Raw genomic sequence first — 27,487 nt, 5'->3', positions numbered from 1 at the left:
AGTACCTGCTCGCGTTTTTTGAACAGTTAGGGCAGTTACGTTTGGTAAAATCAACTTTTCCGCACAAATAGCAAAACTTCCTCATTGCCTTTTGACAATCCGAAAAAACATGCCCTGACATATTACAATTCCAACATTTTACATTAGAAGAAATTGCGGAGACAATAGTCCCTCTAGGACCCGAAGAAAGATTGAGTGACAGAACATCTTCAACTTTTTTACAAAGGGAAGTTAAATCCTTAATAGTCTCAACATCCTGAAAAACTAAAGCCTTCATATAATCGGGTAATAAATTATTTTTTATGATTCCAACAATCTCCTTTTCAGAAGGTGAAGAATTTAATCTATTGAATTGACATTCCATATCTGTGATGAACATAGTTACTGATTCTCTAATTGATTGCTTTCTTGACTTGATCTCGGCTAACTTAATTTCATCATGACTACTATGAAGAAAAGTCGATTTTAGTTTAGAAACTAGATCAGACCAATCACTAAATCTATTTTTCAGAAAGTTATTATGCCACCACGTCCAAGCATTTCCTTCAAAAAGATCGGCAGCTGAATCAAAGAGATCGGCATTATCACAACCCCTTGAAAATTTTAACGAGTCAATCAATTCTAAAAAAGATAATAAATCTTCTTTTCCAGAAAATTTCTTTATACCCCATTTATAAACTGGGACCTTTTTAGTAGGCACCGAAAAACCTGCTACACTATGATGAGTTGGAGTTGATGATTGTAATGGATTGTTATTTTGTGATGAATGAGATGGCGATTGAACAATTGGATTTCTATTAACATGCCTATCCGAAAAATCCGCTTCCAAAATTAATACTCTTTTCAAAAGTTCTTGTTTAACATTGTTTTCAAATTCTGATTGGGCGAACAACCTCGAAATTCGCCCTGTGGCGTGAGTTATTCTAGACTCCAACTTTTTTTCATCATCAGAAGATTCATCACTAAGATGTTGCAGTAAAGCCTCAATGTCATTTAAGGTATCACCAATTTCTTTAATATTCTCATCAAACTTATATGTGTCCGATATTTCAACAAAACTCCTGTCGGAATTTTCCTGAGATAAAAGACCTCTTAAAACTTTCCGTTTTTCCTGAACAGTAGTGGGGGGAACAATACCCCTTATTGATATTTCATAGGTTAGTTCTAAACTTCTCAAATAATTTGGATTCAATTTAACCATAATGAAGATTAAAGTGAAAAATGTTGTGGAGACAAATACCAGTTGAGACAATTACTTGTCGTGCTATACTTTGTAATGTGAAGAAGATATCTATGAATATGTGATCGTGTGAGGAGCCTTCAAAATTGCAAAAATTTTAACAAAGGATGCAAAATACGAAAAATTCGCCCCAAACGTTGGGCGCCAAAATTGTGTAACCAATTAAGTGTTTCTCCTCTCTTCAGAGATCTGTTACTTACTAGCTTCAGTCGGAGAGGTGGTCGGGGTTAATAGGTTGTAGCTAGCCCGGAACCTATTTTCAAAAGAAAAAAAAAAAAAGAAAGCAATTTCGAAGGCTTTGGTTCCCACACAAAAACAAACCCATCCACTTTCAGAGATTTATTAATAAGATGAAATGATCCACTAAATTGATCAAATTGTAATGAAAAATTAATTTTGAAGCGAATGAAAATGAACCTGAACGGCAAGGATGAATCGAAATTTGGTTGAAAGAAAAAAGAATCTTTGTTGGGCAGAGGAGATAAAAAAAAAATATACATTTTAAAATATATAGGTATCTTACCTCAATTTTTAATTGAGTTTCACTAAACCAATAGAAACTATGAAATATTAACTAAATCTCAAAATTATTTACCAAAAAATATCTATATCAAGAACTCAACTCTGATGACTTATTTCATTCACCAGACAAAGCAGAAAAGAAAGAATAAAATCTTCGAATAACCGATTAATATCTTATCAGATTGAAAACATGCGCCCATCTGCAAATCTGAATTCTTCGATACACGTACAAATGCAGTGGCGGTACAACCAATATGTAATGAATAAATTTAAATTTTGAAAAGAAAGAAAGTTGTAACGATCGTATCGTTACAGTTTGATCTCCAGTATTTCAAGGGACTCTTTGAGTGGAATATTGGTGAAGAGAGATACGACGTCAAAACTGACAAGAATGTCTGACTCATGGATTTGATACGTTCTTAAGGTTTCGATGAAGTGAAAAGAACGCTTTACATACGATGATGACTCTTCAGCTAGTGGTTGAAGTGTATCGAGAAGATTTTTCCCTTGGGATGAGAGATTTTCTGATTTCTATCGGAAGCTTCGAGGCAGTGATGAGAGCTTTGGTTTTCTTTTCTAGATAGGTTGTAAGGTCCTGCGGGGTGGTTTTGTATTCTGAAGACTTCAGAAGGGATGACATCTTCTCCACATAGTCAGAAGTGTTGAGAATAACCCTTGTCACCCTTGTCGGCTGGAAGGACAATGATATCGGTATTATTATGGAGATTTCTGAGGCATATTCTTTCAGAACGTGAGATGTTTGATGGAGGAAGTTTGGCTCTCCTTAGGGTGCTGGCAATGTCCTGACGTGTTTCCTCGGCTTCGGTTGGGGGGAGGTGCGATATGGCGGATTCCACCTGAGTAATGATAGTTTCGGTCGGTAGTTTGTGTGGGGTGATACAAAAATTGAATCCTTTAGATAGAAGCTCTCGAGTGGTTTGATCGATGGGGGTATCGGAGAGATTGTGTATCAGGACAGGGGGGTTGGATGTTTGTTCAGGTGGGATTTTGTGTTGGAGAAGGAAAAACAGTTTGTTCTTCTGGGTATCGGTCTTTTTTGCACTTATAGGATCTGCCTTTTCGATAGAGATTCTAAGATAAGTGTCCCAGATAATAGGATGGATGTTAGCAAGCGATAAAATTCCAAAGTGATGATAAAGTGACGAGTTGGTTGTATCGAGATTTCGTCTGATGTTGTGGATGGTTTTCCGGATTAAGGCATGACTGCACTTTGCGAGGATGTTCACAGTTGAAGGTGAACCGTCTGGGTGTTTTAATCGAAAATTTGTAGGAATGACCTTGTTGTCTCGGCATGACTTGAGGAATGTTAAGTCACAAAGAAGTTTGGATCTGCGAATTAGAAGGGATGAATACATTCTGGAAGATTTCAAAATGTCCTCTCCGTAGAGGCGTAAAATATGTTCGGATAGGTTTCCGCGGTAGGAAATATTTGAACTTTGTGTGTTCCGGATTGGACCGCGTCTAATATTTTGTCGTGTTCGACGTTTCGGCTCCGATTTTGGAGCCATTCTCAAGAACCGTTGACTTTACGCCGGGTCTCAATCTGCCTACTCCCCAGGTATCATCAACAAGAGTATTCTCGTAGGTGTGGTTATCTTCCGTCCTTCGAGGCAACTGAACGTTAACCACGAGTGGTCCTGTATTCATAGTAGAAGGAGGTGACCCACGTGATGGAGGTTGCGCAGGAGCCGGTTGCGTAGTTGTTAGGCAGCCTCCAGTCATTGATCGAGTTGTCATCGATCGAGTTGTTATTGATCGAGTTGTTTTCGATCGGTTTGTTGTCGATCGAGTTGTTATCGATTGTGCAGGTGCATTGTGTTAGGTGGGTGATGTCACGTGACTTCGAGTCATCGATCGGGTTGTTATCGAACGAGTGGCAACTGGGAGCCTGGTACGGGTGGTATGAAGCTCAACTGTCGATCGGGTTGTTGTCGAGGGCTGAGTTATCGATCGATGTGTTGCCATGAGACGGAAAATCAAAGGTTTCCAAGTGTTGGGTAATCTTTGACCATCATCCCGTTTGTTGAGACAATTGGGTCGTTTTTCAATCTCGAGTGCTTCACGGATTATCCTACATTTGAGTGTTCTCTCTGCAGAGATGGTCTTACATCCCTCAAAATCAACGTTATGTCCTGTTTCAGAGTAGTGTTTGAATAGGGCAGATGTTGGATCTCCTTGGCGTATTGCGAGTTGGTGCTCATATGCTCTGTTAGTTATACGTCTGTTCGTTTGTCCTATGTATGTTCTAGGACATGCGGAACATGGTATCTCGTATACTCCTTGAGACTTGTTATCGATCGTATCCTTTGGTGTTCGAAGAAATTTGGAAATTTTTTTATCGGCTGTGAAAACTGTTTTTATATCCTGTTTTCGTAGTATGCGACTGATTTTGTCAGTGACACCTTTGATGAAAGGTAGAAAAGCTTTATGAGGGAAATCTTCTGGAGGATTTTCGGGTTGTTGTGTATGGGTCTGATGTCGGTTGATGGCTTTCTGAACTTGTTGACTAAACTGGTCATAATGAATCAAATAAGAATAGATGGAGCTACTATTGTTTATATCCCTTCTGTAATTCATCGAACAGGTTTCGCGTTTAATATGGTACATCTCTAAGAAACATCTTTTCTTTCCATTCACTTCACATTCAAGAATTCTGGTGGAATCATAATTCATTGGATTTGTCTTTGTCCCGGGTGTGGTCCGCTAGGGCACAAATCTTGTTTGTATTCTTGATGTCGCTTCTGTCTTGAGAATCCAAAAAAGATTTGTGCCCTAGCGGACCATACCCGGACAAAGACCATCCAATGAATTATGATTCCACTAAAATTCTTGAATGTGAAGGGAATGGAAAGAAAAGATGTTTCTTAGAGATGTACCATTTTAAACGCGAAACCTGTTTGATGAATTACAGGAGGGATAAAAACAATATTAGCTTCATCTATTCTTATTTGATTCATTATGACCAGTTTAGTGGGAGTGAATTGTATGAATCACATTCCACAAGTTCTGTAGTCGTAGAGATAACGTGAGAGAATGATTCCTATGTTCTGGACCAGTTTGGTGAGAGTGGATTGGTGTTTGGTTCATGGCATCTTTTAACAATCGCATTTGTTCTGAGTTCGGTGAGAGTGAATTGCTGGGACCAATGTGATTTAATGCTACTCTATGTTTCATTTGTCATGTGCGTGTATTCTGTGGCAAGTCTGGTCGACAGCATTTTTGACAACCTCTCATTTTATTATTCTGTTTACTTTGTTTACATGATTAAAATTGATTTCAACTCCTTTGCTAAAGAAATATCAGATACTTTTTTTCGCTGAAGTTGTTGATGTTCTTGTTCGTTGCTTTCTTGAGAGCTATTGATTTGTGTTCAAATAAGATCTTTATAACTCTGTATTTCGGTATGTACTATTTGTATTATTATTTTTATATATTTTTACATGCTTGTGATGTATCATGTTTTGACTGTTTTCTATTGCTATTGTAGAGTCCTGAATAAGGTCCCCATCGGGATCGAAACGTCGACTAAATGGAATGAAGAAGAGTGACATTATAACACTTATCAATTTTCCCACACCCCTTATCAAATTCACTACTCTTGTTGTATATTGGGAATTAAAATTGTTGATATATATATATATATATATATATATATATATATATATATATATATATATATATATTATAAGTGAAGTTAGAAGCCCTGAAGAAGCATTAAAAAAAATGCGAAAACTTGGCACAGTATAACGAGTTCATCTTTTTATTTATTCCTCCAAACATCGAGTCGATAAACCCTTATCTCATTGATTTATATATATATATATATATATATATATATATATATATATAGTTATAAGTATGATAAGGGGTGTGGGAAAATTGATAAGTGTTATAATTTCACTCTTCTTTATTTCATTTAGTCGACGTTTCGATCCCGATGGGGACCTTCTTCAGGACTCTACAATAGCAATAGAAAACAGTCAAAAACATGGCAATCACAAAACATGTAAAAATAGTACATACCGAAATACAGAGTTGTAAAGATCTTATTTGAACACAAATCAATAGCTCTCAAGAAAGCAATGAACAAGAACATCAACAAATTTAGCGAAAAAAGATCTGATATTTCGTTAGCACAAGAGTAGAAATCAATTATCATATGTAAATAAGGTAAACAGAATAATCAACAAAATGAGAGGTTGTCTAAAAATGTTGTCAACCAGACTTGCCACAGAATACACGCACATGACAAATGAAACATAGAATAGCATTAAATCACACTTGGTCGCAGTAATTCACTCTCACCGTACTCAGAACAAATGCGATTATTGAAAGACTCCATGAACCGAATCCAATCCCCTCTCACAGAAATAGTCCGGAACATAGATTTCACTATTACGTTATCCCGACTGTAGAACTTGTGGAAATATTCATTCCATTTGATCCATCCAATTCACTGCCACCAAACTGGTCATAATGAATCAAATAAGTATAGATGGAGCTAATATTGTTTACATCCCTTCTGTAATTCATAGAACAAGTGTGGCGTTTAATATGGTACATCTCTAAGAAACATCTTTTCTTTCCACTAACTGCACATTCAAGAATTTTGGTGGAATCATAATCCATTGGGTGATCTTTGTCCCGGGTATGGTCTGCTAGGGCACAAATCTTATTTGGATTCTTGATGTCGCTCTTGTGTTGAGCAATCCTTCTCTTCAAAAGCTGAGATGTCTGACCAATATACACCTCACTACATATTGAACATGGAATACAATACACCACACCACTCATATTATCAACAGTCATCCTATCTTTCACTCGACTGTATAGTCTGTCAATTTTAAAATAAGATTTCGGAATCAATTTAATTTGTGTGGTCTTTAGGAGGTTAATTAATGCATTAGTCATACCATTTATTAGGGGAATAGAAGAGTAAAGAATTCTATCTACGTTCTCAGTGTCCACAGTGGTGGATGCGCCCCTCTCTCCATTCGTTGGCTGTCTCGAACGAGTGGTATTGTATATCAATCTGGACAACAACCTCTTTGGGTATCCATTCTCTAGCATCAATTGTAACAATAACCTCAGATTCTGCTGCCTTAGACTTGGATGGGCAACTTTTTCGATGCGATTCTTCAATCCTAAAATCATGTTTACCTTTTGTCCATGTGGATGATTGGAAAAATAGTGTAAGTATCTCCCTGAACTTGTTGGCTTTCGGTACCAATCCAGAATCAGCCTATTTTCCGGTGTTCGAATCACCCTTGTATCCAGGAATGGGACACCACTCGCTGTTTCTTCCTCCAACGTAAACTGTATACTTTCATGTTCACTGTTAAACCTGTTTAGAACGAAAGCAACCTGGTCTTTAGGTACAGCACATATTAGATCATCAACATATTTCTTGATGAAAGGAATGTGAAAAGGAATGCTAACAAGAATGCAGTCCAGAAGGAAATCCATTACTACTTCAGCAATGGACGGACTGAAGTTGGAACCCATAGGGGAACCGAGCACCTGTTTGAAGAACCTACCATTAAAAAGAAAATAGTTAGAAGAAAACAGGAACTTAATGGCATATATGAATTCTTCTTTTGGTAGACTAGTGTGGTTTTTGATAGTATCCCACTTGTTCTCAACAGCTGAGACTGCCAACTCTACAGGAATGTTGGTGAAAAGAGATACAACGTCCAGGCTGATCAGGACATAATCAACAGGTAACTGGAAACCATTCACACATTGGGCAAAAGCAAAGGAATCTTCAATAAAATATCTACTTCTGGTGGAAGAAAGACATTTAGACAGGATGTCTGAAACAAAAACTGACAGTTTGGAAGTGGGGGTGTTGACAGATGATATTATTGGTCTCAAGGCAAGAATGGGTTTGTGGATTTTTGGTAAACCGTAGAATCTAGCGGGAACTGAATTATAAATGTACAGTAATTTACCTTGTACTTGTGTTATGTGGCCCCCACTGACCCATCGCTTAATCAATGCATTACATTTACCTTGTATTGTAATGGTTGGATCTCTGTTAGGAAGAAGTTGGTAATATTGTTCATTGAGCAAAATTGTGTTGGAGAGCTCTATGTACTGATCCTTATCCATCAATACCGTAACATTGCCTTTATCAGCCCGTAACACAAGCAATTCTTGATGTTGACTTAGGTACCTCTTACAGTGGTAAAATTCTCTCTGGAAAACATTATTAGTCCTTTTTCCAGGTTTGATGTAGTTGGTTATAATATTAGCAGCTTGGGAACGTTTGATGTTCTTCCCCTCATCTGACAGTCTATCATTAAGGTCTATAATGCTCTCTACATCTGCCAACAGTCCCGACATGGAAACCTCCTTCAAAGGAATATCAATGCCGAAACTGGGGCCCAGTGCTAGGAATTTCAATATTCTATCTGGTATAATCACAGAACTAACATTCCTAACCCACCCTTCTTGTGGTTCTACTCTCTTTAGAAGTTCATCCGATAGAGCTCTCACCTTCATCAGATTTCTCTCCTTGATAGCAGCAAATTCTCTTCTGTACCTTCTGGACTGGTAAGATTCAAAACGAATTAGCATCTCTGGTGGAAGCAACCCCTCCAAGATATTTACATATGATAATTGATTTCTACTCTTGTGCTAACGAAATATCAGATCTTTTTTCGCTAAATTTGTTGATGTTCTTGTTCATTGCTTTCTTGAGAGCTATTGATTTGTGTTCAAATAAGATCTTTACAACTCTGTATTTCGGTATGTACTATTTTTACATGTTTTGTGATTGCCATGTTTTTGACTGTTTTCTATTGCTATTGTAGAGTCCTGAAGAAGGTCCCCATCGGGATCGAAACGTCGACTAAATGAAATAAAGAAGAGTGAAATTATAACACTTATCAATTTTCCCACACCCCTTATCATACTTATAACTATTGTTGTATATTGGGAATTAAAATTGTTGATATATATATATATATATATATATATATATATATATATATATATATATATATATATATATATATATATATATATATATATATAAATCAATGAGATAAGGGTTTATCGACTCGATGTTTGGAGGAATAAATAAGTCTTCTTATTTATAAGAAGACTGACTTGAAGAATTTAAGTGTTGTATATAGTTATTTATTATCCTTAGATCGTAGGCCATCTAGATAAACATGACTTTATGTCACTTCGTGAATTGTTTTTTTTCTGTGTTCCCCTGTTCTATGAATGTTGACCTGTAAAATTGACATATGCATTACGGCAACGTTTCTGAGATTTCTACATTTATTGTGATTTTTATTGAATTTTATGAGTAGAAGACCTTTTATAGCTGCACTTATCATCTTAAATAATTCTGTCTTGTCAGATGTAAGCATAAATTGCTGTTTTTACAACTTTCTAACTTTGTAATTTGTGTGCTTTTTAGCATCCTGAAGAAGAACCGCATATATTGGTTCGAAATATAGATGAATAGACGATAGACTGTTGATCTTTTCTGAATTGCCTAGATACCCAACCACTACTCCTTACTTTATTCGGCAAATAATTTATCTTACTGTATATATATATATATACAGGGTGAGTCTCTGACTTGTACATATATTTTAACCGACGGTTCCTGAGGTCAAAAGAAATACTTTTTTCATTTACCATTTTTTCCGATTCGGCCCTGTTAAAAAGATATAGCCATTTTAAATTTTCAAAATGAGCTAATTCACCCCTGAAAACCGGAACACTGAAGTTTTCTCAAGCATAAGATATACCTTTTGAACCGTGGAAATAAGCTACTAAATTAGAAAAACCATCATAAACTCACGTTTAACATTCCATTTGTTGAACAAAGTAGTGTTTATAATAAAATAAATGAGTTATTCCAATTTCGTTGACGCTAAAGATTAAATATTCTTCTCTTGATATTTCTATTTCATTTTCGATAATTATAACGAATTGAGCTCGCTACCACCCATATTAGCTCTGATACTCATATCCATTCATTAATTATATTTCATTTATATGAGATCGTTGTTTACAAGAATTGCCACTTAACCTTAAAATCTCAAATGAATAATATTCATCAAAATGAAAGTTCTAACACAGACTATAGTAATCTGTGGTTTTAAGTTTGAATTTCAAATTTCGAGTGATGCCAAATATAAACACAGCAGTTCGGTTCGAATAATCTATGTTCTAACCTAAAATTTTCATTTACAGTTTACACTGTTATTGTTACAAGATATTTGTTATGAAACGAAGCATTTGATTTGTTCCAACTATCTCATAAAAATATTGAAATGCATCAATATTTTTAAAGCCATCAGTATGAAAATATGTAAAATATTCTGGCTCTGTAATCAATGGAAAATGTTAGACTCCACTTGTAATCAAATTTGTTCTTAATGTGTACCTACATTATAGCCAACTTTACTACTTAATTCATTTTTATTTTGGCATTGAAAATAAATGAGAAGTATTCAATTTAAATATCCACAATAGAATATCCAGTTTCTTTCAACTCACCTAATTTGTTTTCACATTAAAACAATTATGGCCCTCTTGGAAGTATGTCAATCATATGCTCTTAGGATGAATTTATGGAATAGCGAAAGAATAAAAGTATTCAATCTCAATCACATGAAAATTCGTCTAGTATGTACCTAGTGGTATGTTTCGATGTGAGTTTGAATGGCCCGAAGAAGAATATAGTATTGTTCGATAGCAGCAGTCTTCAGTGGGATATTGATTGTTTTCATTATAATGGGACTATTTTTTGGAAACTTTCTTAAGCATGGGCTTTATGGGTAATCTGGACTTTTCAAAAAGAATGTTGATTTTAATGAAGTATCTTCTTATTATCAGAGCTGTGCCAAAGCTCAGTAATTTGTTATCAAATTGAGGAGTTGAGGTGAGCTTATTCAAATAACTTCATTTTCAAACTAAGTTGGCTAGTACTTCAATTCTAAAACCTGGGACATGACATCATAGTAAATATTCATTTCTGTGGATTTTTTTTCCACAACAGAACAGAGTTGCATTCAGCCAAAGTACCCAATTTTTTGAATTTCACAGATAATTTTTTTTTTTTAAGATCAAGTTACTCGAAAACGGCGCTTTGAACAAGAAAATATGAAAATACTTTTATTTTTCAAATTAGCCAAATATTCTTCCATGAGCGTTCAAATTACTTTTGAGAGTTGAGTTCTTTGAATTTCTGGTATTTTTATGGGATGTAATGTTCATAATGAAGAAACTGAAAGATGTGTAGGGAATCTTGTATTCGGAAAAGATGTATCACATCAAGGAATAGCTATATTCCAAAAATCATTTCCTTCGATAGAACCATTTACGAGATATAGCCGAAAATCAAATTTTTTTATCGATTTTCAACAGCCTGTATCTTTATAACCGGGCCGAATCGGAAAAAATTATAAAGGAAAAAAGTGTTTCTTTTGACTTCAGGAATCTTCGGTTAAAATATATGTACAAGTCAAAGACTCACCCTGTATTTATATATATATATATATTTATATGATATATATATATATATATATATATATATATATATATATATATATATATATATATATATATATATATATATATATCATATAAATATTTATATATATATATATACAGGGTGAGTCTTTGACTTGTACATATATTTTAACCGAAGATTCCTGAAGTCAAAAGAAACACTTTTTTCCTTTATAATTTTTTCCGATTCGGCCCGGTTATAAAGATACAGGCTGTTGAAAATCGATAAAAAAATTTGATTTTCGGCTATATCTCGTAAATGGTTCTATCGAAGGAAATGATTTTTGGAATATAGCTATTCCTTGATGTGATACATCTTTTCCGAATACAAGATTCCCTACACATCTTTCAGTTTCTTCATTATGAACATTACATCCCATAAAAATACCAGAAATTCAAAGAACTCAACTCTCAAAAGTAATTTGAACGCTCATGGAAGAATATTTGGCTAATTTGAAAAATAAAAGTATTTTCATATTTTCTTGTTCAAAGCGCCGTTTTCGAGTAACTTGATCTTAAAAAAAAAAAATTATCTGTGAAATTCAAAAAATTGGGTACTTTGGCTGAATGCAACTCTGTTCTGTTGTGGAAAAAAAATCCACAGAAATGAATATTTACTATGATGTCATGTCCCAGGTTTTAGAATTGAAGTACTAGCCAACTTAGTTTGAAAATGAAGTTATTTGAATAAGCTCACCTCAACTCCTCAATTTGATAACAAATTACTGAGCTTTGGCACAGCTCTGATAATAAGAAGATACTTCATTAAAATCAACATTCTTTTTGAAAAGTCCAGATTACCCATAAAGCCCATGCTTAAGAAAGTTTCCAAAAAATAGTCCCATTATAATGAAAACAATCAATATCCCACTGAAGACTGCTGCTATCGAACAATACTATATTCTTCTTCGGGCCATTCAAACTCACATCGAAACATACCACTAGGTACATACTAGACGAATTTTCATGTGATTGAGATTGAATACTTTTATTCTTTCGCTATTCCATAAATTCATCCTAAGAGCATATGATTGACATACTTCCAAGAGGGCCATAATTGTTTTAATGTGAAAACAAATTAGGTGAGTTGAAAGAAACTGGATATTCTATTGTGGATATTTAAATTGAATACTTCTCATTTATTTTCAATGCCAAAATCAAAATGAATTAAGTAGTAAAGTTGGCTATAATGTAGGTACACATTAAGAACAAATTTGATTACAAGTGGAGTCTAACATTTTCCATTGATTACAGAGCCAGAATATTTTACATATTTTCATACTGATGGCTTTAAAAATATTGATGCATTTCAATATTTTTATGAGATAGTTGGAACAAATCAAATGCTTCGTTTCATAACAAATATCTTGTAACAATAACAGTGTAAACTGTAAATGAAAATTTTAGGTTAGAACATAGATTATTCGAACCGAACTGCTGTGTTTATATTTGGCATCACTCGAAATTTGAAATTCAAACTTAAAACCACAGATTACTATAGTCTGTGTTAAATAATATATATATATATTTATATATATATATATATATATATATATATATATATATATATATATATATATCAACAATTTTAATTCACAATATACAACAATAGTTATAAGTATGATTATCATACTTATATATATATATATATATAATTATGTTTTTGAGATGGAAAACCTTGTTTTTAAAAAAAACTTTATTTACAAGAAAAAGACGAAAGGTACAATCAAAACGACTTATTATTGACTGGCTATTGACTGACTAAAAAACAATGCATCTGAGAATTTATAACATTACTTATCTCTAATGCAAAATATGGCGTGATCCTAAGCGTCACACAAGGAATAGCTAAAATAGCAAAATTACATTGTAAGAACAAAGGATGTATTATAGTTACAATAGGCATTCATTCCACCCACATTATCCCGTGTTTGAGATTGATGAGTTAACAATATTTTATCATGAAATATAAAGTAATAAATGAAGATTCGAAAATAGGTCGTATGATCAGAATGGGGTCGTATTATGTAATGCCTCCCCTTCTTGGAAAAAGGTATCACCTTGCTGAGGTGTAGCTTTTAAAGATACATTTTTTCTGAAATATCTACAAGCAAAAGCAATAACAATAATAATTATAAGTATTGTCAAAATAAATGCAAATGTTATTCCAATAGGTTGAAGATTCCACTGCTCTAATTCTTCTAAAACGATGTCTGGAATATCTTCATTCTTGATAAGTTCTTCTTGAGAATCATTCTTGATAAAATGGGTCTGCTTGGGTAGAATAATATATTTTTCTTCATTTATGATGGTTAGAGGAAAAATTTCTTTTTGTGAATTACTTATAGTACATTCAGAATGCAACAGGGCCATTGGCGGAATAAAATAATGTTTAATTTGGTGAGGGCATTTCTCTATGACTTTTCTATTGTCTAGAGATAAAATATTTCCATCTTCTAATAATTTCAAATCTGAATAGGGAACTGATGTTGTTCTGGTACAATTTTCTTTATGGGTTTTCAAAACGTTGATGAGGCATCTTGGAGGTTTCTTCATGGATTCTTGATTACATAGGAAGTCCTTTTCAACTGGATGACATTCACTTGTCGACCATTGTAATATTTCTTCTTGAGATAGCAAATAGGAGTCGGTGTAAGGAAGGGTTTCATTATTTTGTGATAGGAAGTAAAACTTATACAACTCGTATTCCTTTTCATAAATAGTTGGAATCGATATTAAGAACAATAACATCTTGTTTTTGAAAATAACTTTCGTATAACAGAGTTGATAATAATCCTTCAAATGATGAACAGGGATTATCGTAACATTTTTGATTAATTCAGAAAATTGATTGTAAGGCAGAATAGATTCGTGTAAAAGATGTAATCTAGCAAAACTGACTGCCGTTTGAATTTCATCAATAGTATTTTTAATATCTTTAATTTGAAATGTCATAAGATGCATTTGTTCGACTTCTTGGAGTGCAGGTACAATTTGTATTAATTTCAAATTTTCAGTTATTTTTTGAAATTTATCGTAATATTTGTTCTTTAAGTCATTAACTACAGTAGCAATATTCTTTTGATTCCTCATGAGTATTTTCTCATTTTTCTTTATGCCATCAAAATAATTCTTAAATAATTCCTCATCATCTGAATCTAAAGTTCCGAATAAAATATTTGATATTTTTCCACCGAGATTAATAAGTCCTCTTTTTGTTTTTATATTTTCATTTAATAATTCTTCAAGGGCCTTGATATTCAATTCATTGGAATGTCTTAAATATTTAAAATTCGCTGTTTGTGCAAAACCTAGTGGTTCTTTTCTAATATTTTCAATTTCTTTCTGATATTCGCTAATTACTTTTTCAATCTTACTTAAATCAATATGATATATTAATTGCAAATTTCTATTTGTAATAAATGCTCTTCCAAGTTGTATAGGTAAAATATTATTTTCAATAGGAATAATTTCTAAGGTAAATGATTCTATGATAATCTCAAGTAGTGTGAGTGTCACGATGAAATAATTCATTTTCAATCTGAAATAAAAATTAAAATTTACTTTTTCCGTTGTTTCAGAATTTTTTTATGATAAATATGCTTATTTTTATCGTCTTGAATACGATGTGAATCAATTTCTTTCGCATCTATCTTTTTGAATGCGGGATCAAGTTTTCTTGTAATTGGAGCTTTGATATGAGTTGGGTTTGTATTACAATAGGAGTAATTGAACGGTTCGTGACCTACGTAGCTTGATTGAAATTGTATGGGAGGTCTTTTGAATTTGCTTTTTCGACAAATATCATGGGGAAATTTATGGTAATTTATATCTTTCGAAAATTCTTTATTTATTTTCGTCTTTAAGTATTTTCGTTTTGACTCACTGGAAATATCCGTATAATTATGATCATTTACATCTTCTATCAATTTATGAATCAAAAATTTATCATATTTTTGTTCAATATTATTTAAATCTTCAATACCATTAAAATCATTTATTTGGGAATTCCATGTTTCAATTTGATTTATCTCATTATTATCTTCTCTGGGTAAATAATATACAATTACTTTCATATTTGAATTGAAAAAAATATACTTTATCATATTGAATATCGTCGACCATTTTAATCGGTCTAAGCCGCTGGCAATGCGCGGTAATGCTAAACATTTTTCATTATTTTGTTTACATAATCTTTCGAGATTCAAAATCGCTTGAAATACATCTTCATACTTAGGTTTATCATAATAAAATCCTTTTGTGATTAAATAGTAAATATTCCGATTATTTTTTCGGATCGTGGCAATTTCGCCTATAGATTTATTTTGAGATTTTAAATTTTCAATTTCGCCATATTTATTTTTGAAACTTAAAGCTATTCCTTTATTCATATGGAAATCTCGTGAAACACAATGTGCTAATGCAAAATTCTTTTGAGAATTGAATAAATTTCCTTCTTTTTCTTTAATGTTTGGTGAATCTTTGATATCGTTATTTTCTTGCGCCTTTATAAAATTTTCGTAAGTTAGGTCATCTTCCATAACTATTCTACTTAATGCATCTGCATTGTTCTGCGAGCCTTTTCTATATTTTATTTCATAATCAAATTCTTCAAGTTTTATTCGCCATCTCATTAGTCTCGAATTAGGTTCTTTTAGAGAAAATAGCCAAATTAAAGGTTTATGATCTGTATAAATTGTAAATTTTCTTCCGTATAAATATGGCCTGAAATGTTTACACGACCATACAATCGATAATAATTCTTTTTCGATCACACTGTATCGAGATTCAGCTTCATTTAAAGTTCTACTCGCGAAAGCAATCGGAAGATCATTGGGCGGTTGACCTTGAGATAATACTGAACCTACTGCATATCCGGATGCATCTGTAGTTAAAACAAACGGTTCATTGAAATCAGGATATCGCAATATAGGATGGTTTAATAAATTTTGTTTACATACTTCAAAGGCTTCAACATATTTTGGATCATTTATATTGATTTTAGAATTTTTCTTCAAGCAATTTGTAAGGGGTTTGGTAATTTTTGCAAAGTTAGGTATAAATTTCCTATAATATCCGACTAAACCAAGAAATGATTTGATTTCTTTTTGAGTTTTTGGAATTGGGAATTTATTCACAGCGGTTAATTTATTAGGGTTAGGTTTAATTCCTTCTGGAGTTATAATATGACCTAGGAATTCTATTTCAGTTTTGAAAAAATGACATTTGTCCAATTGTATTTTCAAATTATCTTCTTTAAATACTTCAAGAATATTATGGATGTCTGCTAAGTGTTGTTCTATTGAATCTGAGAAGATAACAACATCATCCATATAAACATAACAATTTTTTCCAATATAATTTCTCAATACTATATTCATTAATCTTTGAAAAGAAGCAGGGGCATTTTTCAATCCGAATGGCATTCGCAAAAATTCATAATGACCATTTTCAATTGTAAAGGCGGTCTTTTCTATAGAGTCACTATCTAATTCAATTTGATGGAAACCGGACGCTAAATCGAGCGTTGTAAAATATTTCTTTTTTCCTAACTTATCTAAAATTGCATCGATTTGCGGTAAAGGGTATTTATCATCAATAGTTTTTTCATTTAATTTTCTGTAGTCAATTGCTATACGCCATTTTTGTTTTTGTGATAAATCTTGTTTCTTTGGAACTACAACAACAGGAAAGGACCATGGCGAAATACTTGGTCTAATAATTTTCTTTTCTAACATTTCATCGATTTGTTTCTTAATTTCCTCTCTATGTACTTCTGGGTATCGATAAATTTTACAATGAACCGGAACTTCATCTATCGTTCGAATTTTATGTTTAATTTTATTAGAAAAATTCAAGGGTTGACCCGGCAATTGAATTGCATCCTTGTAAGTTTGTAAAATTTTCATTAATTGATTACTTATTTTGGATTCCAGATGGCTAAGGTCCACTGGTATTTTGATAGGATTTTGACAAACTTGTTGATATTCAAAAGGAACTTGACAAAATTCATTTTTTAAAATTTGATTTTTGAAATCTAACATTAATCCATACTTATTTAAGAAATCTGCTCCTATAAGTCCGTCATAATTCTTATGAAATTTATAAAGAATGAAAGGACGAAAATCGTTTATTCTAAATTCAGAAAACAATGGTAACGATACTTTTTCATTCGAAGTTTCTTGTCTCATGCAAGCAGTTAATGTAGTTGATTCATTGAAAATATTTTCAGGGAAATAATTGTATGCAAATTTAGGATCAATCAAACAAACTGAGCAACCACTATCAATCAATAACTTACATCTAGGGTTTTTGAATTTAATAAATGGTAGCTGATTAGTATTATCTAGCGTAGAATTTAAGTCAATTCGTTTTCTAAAGAAGGGTCTTGAAAATTTTGTTTATTTGAGAAGTTACTCTTCGATGTAGAAGGTTGTGAGAAAGAATTTCTCTTATTAGGATTTATATCAATATTAGTTAATTCTTCTACGAGAAAATCAGGGCTTCGATCATTATTATTATAGAATTTTCTCTGGGGATTATTTTGATATTGGGTTGAATAATTAGATCTTTTTTGCGGATAAACTCGTGTCTGTACTGACATTCTTTCAGGTGGGGTAGTTATTCTTTGATTTGGATTCGGTTTAAAAACATTAGTATTAGTATTAGTATGTCCAAAAACTTGTTTGTTTGAGGGATAGTATCTATTCACAGGTCTTTGATTAAACTGAATAGGTTGTGAGGGGAAATTTGAATTTGAATTCGAATTATAATTATTATTCGATCTAGAATGATAATTATTAGGAATATAATTTGATCTATAATTATTTGTTCTCGTATTGGGATTATTTCTGAAATTATTTTTTTCAGGGCGTGTTTGAAATTTTTGTCTTCTGCTTTTATCAAGTAAATCATATTGAGCTAAATTCGATATATAATCTTTAACTGCATTTACTGTTCCGTCAAAATTCAAAGCATTATTTGTTATTAAATAAGTCCTCAATTCTATTGGGGCATTTGATATAAGAACTGTTTTACAAATCTTTAAAATATTAGTTTTATATAATTGTTTTTCTGGATCTGGCATGGGATCCGCGTCAATTCTATAATTTATTCTTATCTTTAAGGAAATTATCTTATCAATAAAATCTATTATATCTTCATTATGTGATTTATTCAAAAATTGTAATTTGTGTATCAATACATCTAAATTGATTTGATCGCCAAATTTAATCTGTAAGAATCTCTTTAGAGAATTCCAATCATCAGGAATATCGGAAGTTGCTACCTCAGCTAACGCTCTTCCTACTAATTTACTTTTAACAACTGATAAACAATAACTTTTTACTATATTTTGTTCATTTGTGAACATCCTTAAATATTCTTCTGTACTTTTTATAAAAGAATGTAATTCATTCTCCACTCCTGAAAATCTTGGCAAAAGCATCCCGAACTTTTCCGGTAATGTTAAGTTTATATTTTCTAATGCCATTTTTACTGTTTGCGCTTTACGGCCTTTAAAATGTTTTATTGAAGTAATCTTGAATTATTATTAATGCAATAAAGTAAAATATAGTAATCGGTTTTTTTAAATGAGTAACCTAGGGAAAACTCTTATGTCGGTTTTTTAAAGAAACCTAGGAAAAACTGTTCTACAAGTTTTACACTCAAAACTTTGGGAAAAGGTTGACTATTTTTGGGCCAGAATAGGTAAACTGGGAGTCAATTAGAAAGGATTGCTAACCTTTTTTGTTTCGTATTCCTTGTAGTGAAGTCGTCTTGGGCGCTACTCCAAAGATCAGGGCTTCTTGGCTTCCTTCTCAGGGTTGCTTCTCACCTTAACAGTTGAAACTGATAGTCGAAAGAAAGTTTTTGTTTTGTCACTTCTACGACCGGCACAATATTTCAGATAATACGTCGCGTTTTTCTCGTCGCGCTATTATTTCCGAAATATTTAAAGAGATCCCATCCTCGCGCCAATTATGTTTTTGAGATGGAAAACCTTGTTTTTAAAAAAAACTTTATTTACAAGAAAAAGACGAAAGGTACAATCAAAACGACTTATTATTGACTGGCTATTGACTGACTAAAAAACAATGCATCTGAGAATTTATAACATTACTTATCTCTAATGCAAAATTTGGCGTGATCCTAAGCGTCACACAAGGAATAGCTAAAATAGCAAAATTACATTGTAAGAACAAAGGATGTATTATAGTTACAATAGGCATTCATTCCACCCACATTATCCCGTGTTTGAGATTGATGAGTTAACAATATTCTATCATGAAATATAAAGTAATAAATGAAGATTCGAAAATAGGTCGTATGATCAGAATGGGGTCGTATTATGTAATTATATATATATATATATATATATATCATATAAATATATATATATATATATACAGGGTGAGTCTTTGACTTGTACATATATTTTAACCGAAGATTCCTGAAGTCAAAAGAAACACTTTTTTCCTTTATAATTTTTTCCGATTCGGCCCGGTTATAAAGATACAGGCTGTTGAAAATCGATAAAAAAATTTGATTTTCGGCTATATCTCGTAAATGGTTCTATCGAAGGAAATGATTTTTGGAATATAGCTATTCCTTGATGTGATACATCTTTTCCGAATACAAGATTCCCTACACATCTTTCAGTTTCTTCATTATGAACATTACATCCCATAAAAATACCAGAAATTATATATATATATATATATATATATATATATATATATATATATATATAGGATGCAAAGATGCAAGGAACTTCTTGTGGTTGATCATATAATAACCAAACAAGCTAGAAAGAAGTTGAGAAATATATCCGTAGCTTGGATCGACTACAAGAAGGCCTTTGATTCGGTTCCCCACACCTGGCTGATCAAAGTGCTAGAAATGCATGGCATTGCTCCGCAGGTGATAAATCTGCTCGGGTGTCTCATGAACAACTGGAGGACCACCCTCTTAGTAAAAACCGTGAGGGGCACGATAAGGTCGGGTTTTATCGACATTAAACGTGGGATCTTTCAGGGTGATACTTTAAGCTGTATATGGTTTTGCTTGGCCTTAAATCCTTCAAGCAAAATCCTCAATAACACAAACTATGGATATGTGATCAACAAGCAGAGAGGAGTCAGGATTAATAATCACCTCTACATAGATGACTTAAAGATATATGCCTCGAGTTTTGGTCAGTTACAGCTACAACTTGAGATTGTCTCAGCTTTCAGCGATTCAATCAAGATGGAAATAGGAATCGATAAATGTGCTACACTCGAGGTGAAAAGGGGAAGGATTCAGAACGCGCAAAGTACTACCATGATGAACCTCGAAACGATTTCCGCCCTGAAAGAGGATGAATCATACAAGTATCTCGGAATAAATCAAGCACTCGACATCAAAACATCAGAAATGAAGAACTTTTTCAGGGAAAGACTTTACAAAAGAGTGAGCTTGTTACTGAAATCTGGCCTCAACTCCAAACCACTGTTCACGGCCATCAACATATGGGCTATACCAAGCATAGCATACTCGTTCGGGGTTCTCGCGTGGTCACAGACGGATCTCCGAGAAGTTGATAGAAAAATAAGAACCATGCTGACGAAAAGCGGCATGCACCACCCTCATTCGTCCACCATAAGACTTTACCTCCCTAGGAAGAATGGAGGAAGGGGACTTCTAAGTCTAGAGACAACCCATGCAGATAGCGTTAATGCCCTAAGAAAACATTTCATGCAGCTAGACTCACCTGTAGCGGTGGCTATCCGTGGGGCTGATGAAGGCATCTCCATATTGAGGTTGGCAATTCCACATTATGAGGTAGTCACTCCATCACTTAATGTATGCATGGAGGAATGGAACAGCAAGGCGCTGCACGGTAGATATCCTGGTCACCTAAAAAGTAAGGAGGTAAATGAGGTGGAATCGCTTACTTACCTTAGAGCGGGATATTTGTTTCCTGAGACAGAGGGCCGACTACTAGCGATCCAGGACCAGGTGATGCCAACTAGGGTGTACCTGAAACACATTGCCAAGCAGGACATTCCCTCTACTCTTTGTCGTAAATGCTCTCAAGCCCCTGAGTCAATACAACACATGACTTCAGCATGCTCGATCATGGCCCCGAGAGACTACCTTGAGAGGCACAATGCCATGGGAAAAATCTATCACCAACAACTAGCTCTCAAACTTGGATTAGCTAAAAACGAAGTACACCAACACCTGTATCAACCCATTTCCCTGCAAAATGACCGCTTCAAACTTTATTGGGATACAACATTGATAACGGACAGAGCGGTTGCTCATAACAGACCGGATGTTGCTCTGTTCGATGCGGAGAAAAAATCGTGTCTACTGCTGGACTTCACAATACCAGCTGACGAAAACTTGGCTAGGGCGTACACTGATAAAGTCTCCAAATATGGTGAGCTGGCCTACCAACTTCGCGAGATGTACGGTCTAAAATCTATAAGTGTCCTCCCGCTGATAATCTCAGTCAATGGACTGGTTGAGAAGCATCTGTTAGGGAACACAGAAAGATTGAGCTTGGAACGCTATGTCATCTCTAGCGCCCAAAAACAGGTCATCCTGGGAACTACTAGGATTGTGCCAAAATTCCTGGAGGGCCCGTAGCTGCAGCCTGTCTTGACGTTTCGTCTGGCAGATGACTAAGTAGGAAATTCCCGCATAAGTCGGTGAAAAAAAAAAATATATATATATATATATATATATTTTTTCTGATGACCAAATCGCTCGTGATAAAGTTGCAGAATATTGTTGGTTTTTATACGCATTAGGCCTGGTGCACACATCCGACTCTTGTAGTTACGACACCGTCGCCGTGTCGTACTTGCGGCCTGTGGTACAAAGAATCAAATGGGAGCATTCACACTACCCGCCGTGCCGTTGCGACGTCGTAACTGCCATCATGCGGTCGTTTTTTCGTAGCATAGGCCGCAACTGGGCCGCAGTCGTACATGCGATCTCTCAGTACTCTTTTCTATATTGACCTGTGCACACATACGACTTTTGTCGTGAGTTCGCACAATGGTAGAGAGGGAATTGGATATCGAGTTCTTCATTGAAGAAACTAAAATGAGATGATGTCATCAGAAAAATTTATTGTTCTCATCAATTCTTCGAACAACAGGATTTTCAACAATTCATCTCTATTTCTCATGATCGGTGAGTCGGCTGGTAGCCTATATATATTCTTCCGAACGATTTTATCATTGTCTATAGTTATTGCGAAAGTAATAAAGTGTCTTATTCAAACTCTTATTGATAAAAATTTAAATTCAATTTTTGAAACAGCTAGAGATTTCAAGATCATATAAGTGACAGTTTCGTAGAAATCATGAAAAACTGAAAAAGTTTTAAATTTTTATGATCCAACAAATACAATGCGCACTAGTTTCCCATTCAGCATCGTGAATGTAATACTTTCTGAACTTATTTGATTATAATCAAATAAGTCCATGATTATTTGATTATAATCAAATAAGTCCAGAAAGTATTTCATTCACGATGCTGAATGGGAAACTAGTGCGCATTGAATTGATCCGGCTCCGCAACCACGCCGGTGTAGTATGTAGTGTGCATTGAATAGGTACGACACCGCAACGGGTGTCGTAACTGCAAAAGTCGGATGTGTGCACCGGGCCTTATATCTGATTTGTGATAATCTATAATATTTCTCAGATTTAGCATATATAACCCACCATGTTTGGTCCATGTTCCAATCAAAATTGTCTTATTTTCAATCAAATGACAAATTTCTAATATGGAAACAAATTCACTTCGTGGATTTCTGTCTTGTGCTGCCAATACTGGAACTTGGTAATCGAAGGAACATACCACACATCTTCCATTCCTTATTTTAAAGGTTTTCCGTTTACACAAGCTTCTATCAAAATAGTTCCTTTTCCTAAAGCTTTTGTAACATCACCATTGGCAGTAGTCACTGAATGATCCTCATTAAATGACTGAAAATTTCATTGAGTCTCTTCTGTTACAAATATGATGAGTTGCACCATTGTCAAACTACCAATGGTCATAATCAATTGAAGCAGTAGTAGCAGTTAATACTGTAGACGTTTGAATCAATAATGTTTGATAATTTTGTTTGTTTCCACTGCTAGTGTCTCTTTACTTAGGTGTACGTGGTCGTCCATCTGCTCTCCACTTGAAACACTGTCTTTACTCGGTGTCCAGTCATATGACAATAATTCCATTTGTAGTCATTTTTCTCCTTTGAACTATTACCTCTTCTGGACTGATTGCCTTTTAATGCTGAAACTTCCAGATTATTTTCCTTTTTATTTAACAAGGCTTTTAGCGTCCAAGGAGGGGGGGGTCGTCCATAACGGCGACTCCTCGCAAAATTTAAGGCTAGGATCGCCCTTAGTAGTAACGAGGCCTTGAGTATAAGATGATAGGTCTTTTTCATACTTCTCTTTATCTTCTTTCGATGAGTTTGTTTCAGATAAGGACAGAGACATACTTAATTTACCTTCTAACCCCTCACCTGGTACACTTCTAAGTAGAATAGAGAATTTGAATTTCCATGTAGACCAATTGGTTTCACCTTCTAATAATCCAATCGAGAGTTCACTTGCATCCATTGCTCTCTCTTCTCTACTTTGTTGAAATTTTCTGATGACAAATTATTTTCGTCTTGTCAAAATCAAAAAAAAAAAAAAATTCTTTTGACTTCAAAAATACGAAAACTAATATCCTTCTGTCTTCTGGGAACCACGCTCTGCTACCATGTTGAAGTAAATGGTGAGCAACTCTCACATAAAAATATTTATAGTTCATTTTTAAAATAAAAAGTCTAATTTTCTTGACAATTATTTTCGTAAGAACGAAAATATTTGAATAATAATTGAAAGTGAACTATAAATATTTTATGTAAGGGTTGATGTTAACTTCAACAATGAGGATTGCGAGCAACTCTCTCATAAAGTGCGCAGAATTATCTGTTACTAGCTTCTGGGGTGAACCTTTGGGCAATGGCGGCGCTCAGTTCCAAGAACTGTGATCAAAACTCAACAAAAACTGTTCACTCATCTCAAATTAGTTTTATGTGAAAATATTTCTCATATTTTTTTCTTTCGCAGGTACCAACATTTCCATGAAAGATTGGATCTGGATACTGCAAATCTCCATTATATACAACATAATACGGTGAAGAAAGTCATAATATTATATCGAATTGAAGCAAGAAGCAAAAACAATATGCACGCTTCGTTTTGAGCAATGTATAAAATTATATAATGTAATACTTGAAGACTGTTAAAAAATAACATTTGATTAGGATAGGAAATGCACACTCTTATAGATGCTCGTGATATAACTTTTTTTGCCAAATGTCCTTTGTCAAGGAGACAAAGACTCTAATTTCATTTTGTTACTTGAAGGAATGAAATAAATGAGCCGTAGATGTTCTCATGTTTATTATTTCCCCCCATCCTAATCTCCAAGGAGGTGAAAGTTAGATTTGAAAGGAAGGATTTGTTGATTGAAGGAAGTACTACATTTTACTAAATGTCGACTTTGCAATGAAGCAAGTCGGGAATAATTGCGTTTGGGTACCACCTGGTCTTGGATGGCAAAAATAGTTCTTTCTGTTTGTGGAAACAAGTAGCCCTGTGTAAGGTAGGTATTCGATGCTAGAATATCAACATCGTTTTGGTGTAAACTTGTATAAAACCTCCCATGTATTTGTTTTGTCTGCCACCTCTACCTGAACTCATCCATCATGTCTTCTTTTTTCGGTCCGCTTCCACTGGCCAATTCTTCCGCTGGTGGTGTCGCTTCCTGGGTCGCTATCCATTGGTGAACTGGTAAGTATGATTTACTAAAGCTGTTCTTAACATTTCTCTCTTTTTTCCATCATGCATTTTCTATGGAATTAAAGCCTCGCCCCCCTCTTTACGGGGTAAGAAAACTCTTGAGTTTTTTTGCCTTTTTTTTTGCTTGCTTAGTTACTACATTGTCGATCACCAAAAGTTCCTTACTACCACGGCTTTTCCTTTTGCAGCCATTTTGCTCCCATGCCATGATTTTGTTGATATTTAGGTGGGAGTTGATTTTGTGTGCATGTGTGGACGTAATAATCTTGTATGCTGACGGTAGTCATGTTATCGGCCTATAGTTCTCAGGTTTATAGAGATCTCTCTTCTTGAGTATCATGATGATAATCCCCTTTGTGAAGTATTTTGGTATTCTGTGGGGGTTCACTAGTGCTTGCTCCATCAGAGTAGCCAAAGTCTTGTGCGTTGAGGTCAGCGACTTCCACCAGTAATTGTGTATGCCATCAATACCAGGTGAGATCCAGTTTTTCATCTTTCTTACGCTGTTTATGATGTCCTCCTTACTGACCGATACAGATGGCATTTCATGTAGGTTTTGGTGTATATGCTTTTCCATTTCTATCCAAGACGCCTTTGTATTGTGCAATACTGAATGGAGCCAAATAGATGCCCAATATTGTTCATTCTTTCTTGATTTGGGGGAAAGCTCTTTGCTATACTTGCACTTGCTCATTCGTCTAGCTTTCTAAAAAACATTTTCTGGTTGTTCGCAAAGAGATTATTTTGTTGATACCTCATAGTTCTTTTGTGATATCTTCTGAGACGATTCCCCAAGGCTGCTAATTTTTGTTTCAGTTTCTCAACGTGTGTTTGCATTTTAAGTTTGTAATGGTGGTCACTTTACTTGAGGTTAATCCTTTGCAAATATTCATTCAGTTTTTTTTCAACTTTCTTGCTCATTTGCTGGTTCAGAGCTACATGAATGATCCCTATCTCCTTTCTGAGGTTTGCTATGCTTGTTTCCATCCTCTTTTGTTTTGTAGGTGTTTGTAAAATAAGATTTGCTACCGCTGGTGCACAGTAAACCATATGACAGAGTTCTTCCAGTCCCTCCGATTTGGCAACCGTTTCCTCTAAAGCTCTGTCGATGGCTTCCATAGTTCGCTTCGCTTCCGGGTTCAGTTTGATACGATTTATTTTTGTCCTTTCATTAATCGGACTGCCGGACCACCTTATCCTTGTTTCTTCGAATAATGCTAATATCTCACGATCCGACTCATCAAGCTCTGTCAACAGTTCCCGATGCTCATCCTCCTCCGCCAGCGATCCCAGCCTCATCCTTGGGGTGCTCGCCAAGCCATGAACACTCCTCCTAATATTCATGAGCCTAGATGTTGGAGACTAGGCTAGTGCTTCAGTTCTCAGCTTATCTAATTCGTCCGGAGCTAAAAGCTTTCTAGTTTTTATGTTTTTTATTTGCGCCAGAAGGTGTTTTCCGGTAAAAGATTCATCAGGGTATATTTTATTCCATTCCTCTGCAAGTTCTGCTGCATATTTCACTTTCTTCCTCTCTCCCTCCGTCACTTTCAAGGAAGCACTGATAAGACTCAGGTTCATTTCCCTGGTTCAGTACTGCCTTCCCCGAGTTTGGGCTTGAGCGGAAACCATCAGATCCGAATCTAACGGCTCCAAGCTATGTCCCTGGTGGTTCGAGGTGCCTGGCTTTATGCTTCCAGTTCGCGGGGAGGCGCAACTTGCCTCACCTTCCGCCGCTAGAGACTGTGCCAATCATCCTCCTGGAGCAGTCCCCACTCCGGAGGCGGGTTCCGAGGCTTTCCTTGTTTTGATATTTTCGATGATATTGAAGCACAATTTGAAAAAAATCATTTTTTGGAAATTAAATAACACATAATTATGAAATCGAATATAATACTTTTCACCTTAAAAGTTTCCGAGTAATTAATCGGTTGGATTTTTAATCGGATTTCAGACTCAATTTTTACAACCAGAAAAATAAAGTGAATAAACGGAAATTGATTAACTTTATTCATACTTCTCAAATGAGTTGATTCAAATTCGACGACTTTCCAATAACTATCAACCATAATCAATATCAACTTTCATTTTATAAGCTGAATAGTCAGTATTCCATTCAATCTTCATAATATTGTATATATGCGATGGATTTTCATATCCAAAAGGTTACTTTTCAGAAATTGTAATACCTGTTTTTGTGTCACAACTTTTGAAATTCAAAAATCATGAAAGCTATGTATTACATGAAATACTCATCACGAATTCTTCGTCATAGCTCTATTTTATCTAGAACTTCGCATTCCATAAA

The 27,487-nt window shown here is 34.4% G+C and overlaps 1 protein-coding gene across 2 annotated transcripts in view; it reads left to right on the top strand.

Annotated features, from left to right (window-relative positions):
* Positions 1-24,547, top strand: part of LOC123682000 (neurotrimin-like) — a 910,163-nt gene extending 885,616 nt beyond the window's left edge. For both annotated transcript variants that reach the window (XM_045620378.1, XM_045620380.1), the window contains one exon: positions 24,448-24,547. In XM_045620378.1, coding sequence (XP_045476334.1) covers positions 24,448-24,518 — 71 coding nt within the window. In that variant the 3' untranslated portion in view covers positions 24,519-24,547. The remainder of the gene's footprint in view (positions 1-24,447) is intronic.
* Positions 24,548-27,487: the final 2,940 nt, after the last annotated feature.

The sequence above is a fragment of the Harmonia axyridis genome, chromosome 6, assembly GCF_914767665.1.
Source record: "Harmonia axyridis chromosome 6, icHarAxyr1.1, whole genome shotgun sequence".
NCBI classification, from domain to species: domain Eukaryota; kingdom Metazoa; phylum Arthropoda; class Insecta; order Coleoptera; family Coccinellidae; genus Harmonia; species Harmonia axyridis.
This window is presented reverse-complemented; position numbering and strand designations above follow the sequence as displayed.